The sequence below is a fragment of the Aethina tumida genome, chromosome 2, assembly GCF_024364675.1.
Source record: "Aethina tumida isolate Nest 87 chromosome 2, icAetTumi1.1, whole genome shotgun sequence".
Lineage (NCBI taxonomy): Eukaryota > Metazoa > Arthropoda > Insecta > Coleoptera > Nitidulidae > Aethina > Aethina tumida.
In genome coordinates this window covers 287,506-297,178 of record NC_065436.1, presented here as the reverse complement: position 1 = coordinate 297,178, position 9,673 = coordinate 287,506, and the positions used below count along the sequence as shown (strand labels likewise).

The 9,673-nt window shown below is 35.7% G+C and overlaps 1 protein-coding gene and 1 long non-coding RNA gene across 2 annotated transcripts; both read left to right on the top strand.

Moving 5' to 3' along the window:
- The first annotated feature begins 4,599 nt into the window (after nucleotides 1-4,599).
- LOC126264522 (uncharacterized) lies at nucleotides 4,600-5,673 on the top strand. Its single transcript, XM_049962859.1, has 2 exons — nucleotides 4,600-4,805; nucleotides 4,951-5,673. The coding sequence occupies exon 2, from the start codon at nucleotides 4,998-5,000 to the stop codon at nucleotides 5,442-5,444; it is 447 nt and encodes a 148-aa protein (XP_049818816.1). The 5' UTR covers nucleotides 4,600-4,805; nucleotides 4,951-4,997; the 3' UTR covers nucleotides 5,445-5,673.
- A 1,934-nt stretch (nucleotides 5,674-7,607) lies between these two features.
- On the top strand, nucleotides 7,608-8,233 carry LOC126264563 (uncharacterized). Its single transcript, XR_007547252.1, has 2 exons — nucleotides 7,608-7,755; nucleotides 7,810-8,233. It is a non-coding gene; the product is annotated as an uncharacterized LOC126264563 (long non-coding RNA).
- The last annotated feature ends 1,440 nt before the right edge of the window (nucleotides 8,234-9,673 follow it).

The window sequence follows — 9,673 nt, the reverse complement described above, 5'->3', positions numbered from 1 at the left end:
CACCCTCCGCTCTCAAGACTGCGTTGGCCCCGAAACTGTTCCAAACTGCTGCTGATGATCTGTTGACAAACATGAACTTCCCCAAACTTTAACAGGGGATGAGTTGGCGTTTTGTTATGGGCGATACTGTCGTTAATTAATGCAAATTATCATGTTCATTCCTCTTTGTATTACTTGTTGAAAAATTAGTTATCAACTTAATAATAGATGGGTTTATTCTCATTTTTTTATTTTTTAGCTTACAAAGACAATTTAGTTTTAGTTTTTCAGGTACTATTTTCTCCCTGTTATAAACAAAATTAATTTTGTTAACCTTAAATTTTAAAACAAGTGTTGTACATGGCAGTAATAAATAAAAGATTTTTTTCACCATCTCATCAGTTACGGAATTTAAGCTGAACATCCTGTGCGAGTCCAAACACATGTGCCCTTTTAAAAGTACATCTTTCCTCTTTCCTGCCAAAGAATAAATCTCTCCAAGATGACGGGGCTTAATTTAGGCCGCCAGCACACGCCTTAAGACTTGTTCCGTCCGATGTGACAATTTTTAATTGAATTGAATTGAAAAGAGCCTCGGAATTCATCGCCTGGTATATCGAAATTGCGGTATAAAAATTCAATAGGATGGTTCATGGAGTTGATTATTATTTATAGCGGTACAAAAACTGAAATATTAGCAACAACGTAATTAACAGTGAGTTGCAGCCTCGAGGGCAGTTGAAGAGTGCGCCTCGTGCGTATATTTTTAGCCACTCGACCAACTCGAGTACCGCACAGAATTTGCGATTCCCGAAGACACGTCGTGTTTTTCGGCGACTAAAACGGGGTAGGCGGAGAGGAGGTGAGGAGGACGGCGTCCGTCGTCGGTGCATCGCCTGTGCCTTTGCGTTCGTTCGTCAGCGCGACCTTCTCAAGGGTTTCGAGTTCCTCCTTGGTCTTGGTCGGACCGCGAGCCGCGGCGTGTCGTTCGTGCACCGCCTCGCATACCCCCCGTCCCACTGCACCGGCAGACGGTCCACCGACACGACGCCACGCACGCTGATCCAATTCCCAAACCTCCCCGGACATTATGCCATTAAGGCAACGCTGGATTCTCTCCTCTGGTCTACACCAACTCCAAATTATTACTCCTAGACAAACTTATTTGTGTCCTCCACAGGAAAATATTGAAACCCTTAAATAAAAGAAGGGAGAACTAAAGTAAGGGGTGATTTTACGAAGGATATTAGTGTTTACTTTTACTCTTTTGTTACTGCAATCTTCAACAACTAAAAATATTTCATGTTGTGATGATTTTATGGTGGAGCGATACGTTTAAAAGTTGTTGGATGCACCGTGCGTCTTGGCAGCCCAATATCGAGCCCGCAGAGCCGCGGTCGCGGTCCTCTTGTCACGATCCAACCGACCAGGGCCCCAGCCCCAAACTTACATCCGCCGCTCGTCGGTCGCCGTTCTTGTGTCTTGCGGTATCTCCTGCTATGTTCGCGGCGAACTTGCCCTACCCTTCTTCCAAAACTATGCACATTGAGACCACCAACTAATTTTTATAAATTATCATGATTTAATTCAAATATTACATGTATTAATAATTATTACCTTGCTGTAAATAATCCAGTGGAATTAATTAATGTATTGTTTGCCCAGGTAACAATTATAGGACAGCCCACTATAAAGCCACACGAATACCTTACTAACAATCACATCTGTATCAGATGAACAAAATGGCAAAGGCCTGTTTGTGCTTCCCTAAAATCATTGAGTTCATGAAGGAAGCAGAAAAGCTCGACACTAGAGAGAAGCGAATGAAGTTCATGCGACTCAAGACCATAGAAATAATCATTAACCAATTCGAAGGCGACGAAGCAATATACAGTAACATTTTCAGAGAGTACGTGCAAGGAGTGATGAAATACGCCATGAAAATGAGGCTTCAGAAAAACGTGGGCTTGAACAAGCGGAGCGGCATCTACGAAGGGGTGAAAACTGCGTGTGTCATTTTAATTCAAAACTACGAAAAAAAGCTGTTGATTAAATAATTAATAAATAAGTTGAGTACATTTGCAAATCATTAAGCGTCTCGGCACAAAGCATGAAAGGATACAAAGCAGCGGCTGCTGCGTGTCTGGTCTGTGGGCCAAACCCAATGGGAATCTTGGAAACTGCGACACACTGTTTTCGATGTCTGAAAACCCACACATGTTTTGCATTATTTCGCATGTCCTTACTCTTTATACAATAAAATGTTAAAACGTATATATTTATTTTTTATTGTTCGACACCTTTTCCTCGCACCAATAGGTTTCCGGTGGTGCGCAAGAATCAGCATCACCATTGAGAAACGCCACGGCGAGGACAAAAAAGCCAAGTCCAGTTATTATGTGTGAATTATTTACGGACCAGTATGGATTGTCACGGTTAAAATAACATTCTCACCGAACTATCCACAATACGACCAAAGTTGGTTTTCACCGGGTCCGTTCGTCGCAATGGAAGAGTTTGTTTCGAGCCAAAAGACACGAGTACGTGTGTCTTGAACGCTTCATCAATCCAATTTCACAAAAAAAAAGACGACTAACCTGTCGTGAGATCGATTCTCTGACGTTAATGTGGTAACACGATTACGGAAAACGAGAAAAAAGCCCACGATTAATTTGAACAGTTTAGAATTCACTGCTTGAATCGTTCAGTAACAGTTTTATTGAGTCACTGATGTTATTAATTCTTTTTGAAGCGTTTTTACGGCCGGTGACAAAGTTAATTATCCGAACGGAATTACATAGACACTAATAGAATATTGGAAAATGTTTCTTTCTTGTTTATTGCTTTGACACGCTGACAACTTCCAATAAATGTTTTGGTATTGGTTTTGCTGCTTTTATTCGGTACCACGAGAAATCTTTCTGAATAAAACAATACGATGAATTCATTTAAATATTCATCGAATATCAATGAAACATTTTTGGAGAACTTCATGCTTCTGTTATCTTCAATTATGAGTGAAAAAGTGACAAGTGGAGGAGTTGGCAGGAGCAGCAGCAGCAGCACATGTGGCATTGGAAAAAAGCGAGTGCCTTGGCAGGTGAACTGTTCCGAAGAGATATTGGGGCGAGAGTGGTGGCGAATTGAGCCGATATCCGGTGGGCAGTAAGCAGGCAGGCAGGCAGGCAGGCAGGCAGGCCTTGGCGAATGCATAAATCGAGCATTTCAATTTCCATCGTTCCAAGGTCAACGGTTATATTTCAGTTAAATATACTATGACATTCGGTGTGCCGGTGGTATTTCTGTGTAGCGAGTGTCGACCCCGGTCGTGTTCACTGGCCGTCAGCCTAAATATAACGGCGCGGCGTCGCGTGCGTCCATTTCCATCCCTCTCTGTCGCTCCTCCGCTCCTCCGCTCCGTTCTCCACTCCATCAGTCGCAGACATAAAATGTATTTTTATAATGCACACACACACACACACACACTCACACCGGTGCCGGGACAATGTCATATTTCGACGGGTTTCAACTTAATTGGAATGAAGTTTTATTGACTCATTGCAGCTACAGTCTGCCTGCATCCCGGCTCGTGTTTGCGCTCCTTTGTTTGGCCCGAAAATGTTGTTCGACGTTGGGTAAACACTGATCCCATACAATGGGAAATATTTGATTTGAAAGAATCCACGGTTAAATTTAATTTTCATACGGTCAACATCGGTCCGGTTCAGTTACAGGGACTCTTCCCAGCAGGAATCCGAATGGCTGCCCAAACACACCTCCCTATTACTCTACTTGGACATCAATTAAAACATACAAAAAATTGATGAAAATGCACACAACTAACGAAAAATTGTATATATATTCAAAAGTACAAATAAGCAGCCAATGACCAGCAGGAACAACTAAACTACAACAACAACTTCAAATTGACAACAGATCGTCAAAGTAAAAGTCACAATTTACACAAAACTTACTTTTAATTAAATAATGGTCGAATTAACGGAATTGGAACCAGAAATCATTTGTGAAACGAATGTTGATCACAAAGGTGGTCTTCAGCGGAATTACTTTAAGAACATGGTGTGGAAACAAATTGAAAAAGTTAAAATATGCCATACAACCATAAATATTTATCTTAAGTGGATTGTTGATTTGGTGTTCGAGAAATTGAGTAAGCATAAAGTTTTATTGGAAATCTTTAAGCTTCTCTTTATTACTATTTTTGATATTTATATTTATGGAATTTTGAAAATGGTGGATTTCGTTATAGATTCAATTTCAATCATAACTAACTATATTCCTGATAGCAATAATGAAAATATAATTGAAATTTGCGATAAATCAATGGAGCCCCCAAGTATTAAAGAGGTAGAACCATCGTACTGCTCTAAAAACGACATGATGGGCCTTGAAGAAAATAAAATGTCTACCGAATTATGAATATGTTGTAATCAATTGTTACTTAATTAAATAGAATTAGTAAATAAAAAAATGTGTATTAATGTATTTAGTGGATCAAATCAGTCAGGTTACAAATGATAATTTGACAAGTAAATGTCATTTTTTTTAACGATCCAAAAATCAAATCACAAGGGAAATTGTTACCAATGCAAGTTGTCAACTAGTTGTCAACATACATTTTGCAAATTACCGTTGAAAATTACACAAGAGTAAATTTTATAATGGAATAACTCCAGACCTCCATTACGACCAGCCACATTGGTAGAATGTCTCTTCCGTGGCAACAAATCACAAATTTGCCGTCCAAAGGATACATACAAATCGCCAAGGATTTTTTCGCCGACGTTCCCACAATTATCTATGAGGTAATTAGCGAGAATACTGTTTTAAGGGAACTTCAGAGAGTGATTTTGATTTTTTTGCTTGGACTGTACGTCTGCATCGCTCTTGCTTTTACTGAATTTATCGTAAGGATTATTATATACGTAGTTTGTTACTTTTTTAAAAAAGTTGACAAAGCCCCGACTGAGCCTGCTGCTGATCCGTCCGACAACAAGATGAAGGAAGAGGACGCCGTTAAGAACAACGCCGTAAGCAATCAAGCTAACCCGGTCGAGACTGCTGATGACACTGTTGACATAAACAATGAAAATGATGTTATTGAGGCTGCCATTAATAAAATTGAGAACGACAACAAAGAGGCTGCAAATATGAATGTTGACGGTGTCAACAATCAAGTTAAGGAAGTCGCCGGGGAAGGTGCCAACAATGTGAAGGAAGTTGTGGAAGAAAAAGCAGACGTCATACTTACCCCGGAAGATGTGGTCAACAAAATTGATGAGACTACAAAAGAAGTTAAGGGAGACGAAGCTGCTGCTGCGAATGTAGAGCCTGCAAAAGAAGAAGAAGAAGGTGCAAAAAGTACTGCCGGCGATATCAATGATGAGAAAGAGGAAGTCGAAAAAAAAGCTTATCAATTGCATGATGAAGATCTTTATAACTAAAGAGAAACTAAGATTTGTCTCATTTTTCATATTTACATTTTGAAAATTAGTTATTTTGTATTATTTTCTAAAACATAAAAAATATTTTACTTTCAATCAACATTCCAAGTGTGTGGAACTACTTTTGTTTACGATGGCGGAGAAACATCAATTCATATGTCATGTTTGCATTTGAAAAATAATATTCTTGTGTAATTTTTTGGAACATAATAAATTTTATAAAAGACAATTTTTTATTATTATTTGACTTGTTTGTTGACAAGGATATCAAACGATCTCCTCCAATCACATATAATTTTCTTTATTGGTTACTAAGAGATATTTATTGATGTTTTATTGGTTACTAAGAGATATTTATTGATGTTTTATTGGTTACTAAGAGATACTTATTAATGTTTTATATCCAACAATCCCCTCCAATCACATATAATTTTCTTTGTTGGTTACTAAGGGATATTTATTGATGTTTTGTTTTATTCCCATGTGAACAGATTAAACAGAAAACAAAATCATAATTTAAAAATCACAGTTGTAAATTAACAAAACAACTTGAGCAGTTGTCATTCTACAACTATCGCTTGAAAACTTCCGAGCGACTGAAAGTACTGAGGTCAAAATGTGCCACTTCAAAGAACTGAATAGTTTGAATAAACAATTGGTCGCCATTTCTGGTAGACTGAATACTGAAGATCCGCAGGAGAGACAACATATTGCAAATACTTTGAGAGAGCTTATGAAGAAGCAATATGAAGTACTCAACACAATGACACAAATATATGCCGTTGTGGATCAAAGTCCTGAAGCAATGAAAGCAGTATCGGATGAGTTAAATGGCTCGTTGGGAACCTTTATCCAAGAAATACTGGAAGTAGGATTGCTGATTAGGAAGTACATCGAGATTTTCCACACTGATAATAACCAGCAGGCAAGTGAGGAGAATCCTGATCAAGCTTAACTTATTATTATAACTAGTATTATCATTTTCGAAACTTTTCTTAAATTATTAGTTTCACAAAATATGAAATAAATCATATTAACTATATATTGAATCTATGTAACACTATACAATAATAAAACTACTGTATTAAAATAATAAGTGTTTTATTTGATAAAAATCTAACTAATAAAGTTATAGAAGAAAAAACGAAATTCATACTTCGGAAGTTATCAATAAAAAGGAGTTAAAGGAGCTGCTACAAATGTTGAGACCACAAAGGAAGGTGGAAAAAGTACTATAGGCGTCATGAATAATGAGAAGAAATAAGTTAAAGGAAAAGATTCTTATGAATTGATTGATGAGGATCTTTATAATTGAAGAAGTAACATTTTTATTAAATCATTTATGGCAGAAAAATATCATTCATGTCACGTTTGAAATTTGAAAAATGTGTAATTATTTATTTAATAAATTTTTATGAAATATGTTTTTCTTTTATTGATTTATATCTAGGTAACTGATAATTTAAAGATCATGTTTGTAAATTAACAAAACAATTGACGCAGTTGTCATTTTGCAATTGCCACGTCCACGTCCAAAAAACTGAAAATACTGAGATCAAAATGTGCCACTTCAGAGATTTGGATATATTCAACAAACAATTAGTTGCCCTTTCTAGAAGGCTCGATACTGATGACGCTGAAGAGAGAAGTAGAATTGAAAGCACTTTGAGGGAACTTTTGAGAAGACAGTTTGAAGTACTCAATTCGTTGACAAAACTATATACTTCTGTGGAACAACGTCCTGACGCAATGAAAGCAATATCAGAACAGTTACATGGTTCGTTGGGAGCTTTTATCGAAGAGGTGCTGAATCTAGGAATGCTCATTAGAAAGTATATCCAAATTTTGAACGCTAATTATGACCATCTGGAGACTGAGGAGAATTTTTAATCATGGTCAGCAAATTTGACTCATTTTTGGAACCTTTTCTTAAATTATTAGTTTAACAAAATATTTTGGGCTGTCATATTAATCGATGTTATATAAATAAATTTCTGTGTAAAACCATACAATAATAAAACTATTGTATTAGAAAAATATTAGTTTTATTTTAGATAATTAAAAAGGTTAAAAAATATTGATTGACGTTATTTTGTTTTTTGTTATATTTAAAATATTTACCAACAACTTTTACAATTAGTAATAAACAATTATTGAATAACAGTTGATGTTCAACGAACAAGTGAATTTCAAACATTAGTTGAGGACAGAATTAAGGGTTCATAACTACTACGTCTTCAATTCTCACAGTCGTCATTCAACAATTGTCACTTGAACACGTCCAAGAAGCTAAAAGTGCTGAGCTCAATATGTGCCACTTCAGAAACTTGGATATATTCAATAAACATTTAAATGCTCTTTCTAGAAGGTTCGTTGCTGATGACTCTGAAGAGAGACGAAGAATTGAAGGCTTTTTGAGGGAACTTTTGAGAAAGCAGTTTGAAGTATTCTACAACTCATTGAGACAAGTATGTACTACTGTGCAACAACGTCCTGAGGCAATAGACGAAATGGCAGAACAGTTACGTGGTTCGTTGGGAGCTTTTATTAAAAAAATGCTGAATTTAGTAATGCTCATTAGGAAGTACGTCCAAATTTTGAACACTAATTATGACCATTTGGAAATTGTGGAGAATCTTTAATCATGGTCAGCAATTTGATTCACTTTTTGAAATTTTTCTTAAATTATTAGTTAAAATATTTTAGGCTGTCATAATTATCGTTAAGATGTTATTTAAATAAATTTCTGTGTAAAACCATACAATAATAAAACTATTGTATTAGAAAAATGAGTTTTATTTTAGATAGATGATGATGTTATTTTGTTTTTTTGTTGACATAAGTATTTAAAATATTCACCAACAACTTTTACAATTAGTAACAAACAATTATTGAATAACAGTTGATGTTCAAGGAACAAGTGAATTTCAAACATTAGTTGAAGACAGAAATAAGGGTTCATATCTACCACGTCTCCAATTCTGACAGTCGTCATTCAACCATTGTCACTTGAACACGTCCAAGAAACCGAAAGTACTGAGATCAATATGTGCCAGTTCAGAAGATTGGATATATTCAATAAACATTTAAATGCCCTTTCTAGAAGGCTCGCTGCTGATGACACTGAAGAGAGACGAAGAATTGAAGGCATTTTGAGGGAACTCTTGAGAAAGCAGTTTGAAATATTCTTCAACTCGTTGAGACAAATATGTGCTACTGTGGAACAACATCCTGATACAGTAGACGCAATGGCAGAACAGTTACGTGGTTCGTTGCGAACTTTTCTCAAAGAGGTGCTGAATCTTGTAATGCTCACTAGGAAGTACATCCAAATTTTGAACACTAATTTTGACCATGTGGAAATTGTGGAGAATCTTTAATCATGGTCAGCAAATTTGACTCACTTTTTGAAATTTTTCTTAAATTATCAGTTAAACAAAATATTTTAGGCTGTCATATTAATCGTTAAGATGTTATTTAAATAAATTTCTGTGTAAAACCATGGAACAATAAATAAAACTATTGTATTAGAAAAATAAGAGTTTTATTTTAAGGTTAATAAATATTGACGTTATTTATACTGACAGTTTCTTGACATAAGTAATCAAAATATTCTCCAAAAACTTTTACAATTAGTAACAATCTTATAATTATTGAATAATGGTTGATGTTCAAGGAACAAATCAATTTCAAGTATTAGTTGGGGACAGAAATATGGGTTCATCTTTTCTATCACGTCTTCAATTCGATCGAATCAAAGCAAATGGATTAAGAGTAATACTCAAACATTCCTTGGAGAAATTAGTCAAGATGGTTTATAATACGATTCTAATAGTTATAGTAGTTTTGGAGCATCCAATTTTCTGGAAGATTTTCAGACTATTCTGTTGTATTTCAGTTGACATATTCGTGTATTCGGTGTTCAAAACTGTGGATTTAATTATTCGTGTATTAAAAATATTAAGGGACCACAATAAAGACCTGAAGCAAACAGAAAAGGAAGCAGGAAAGTTGAGTAATTTGGAAGAAGCTGTCCAAATTGATAAAACTCAAGATGTGTCAAATTGACAGAACTCTATAGAAACATAAATAATTAAATTCCTTAAAATTGTACGACAAATATATTAATGTAAAAGGTTTAGGTTGTTTCAATCAATCAATAATCGATGCAAGGACAAAGACAAGGATCTTTTTCGTCTGAACGTCCCCCGATTTCCCGATTAGTAAAG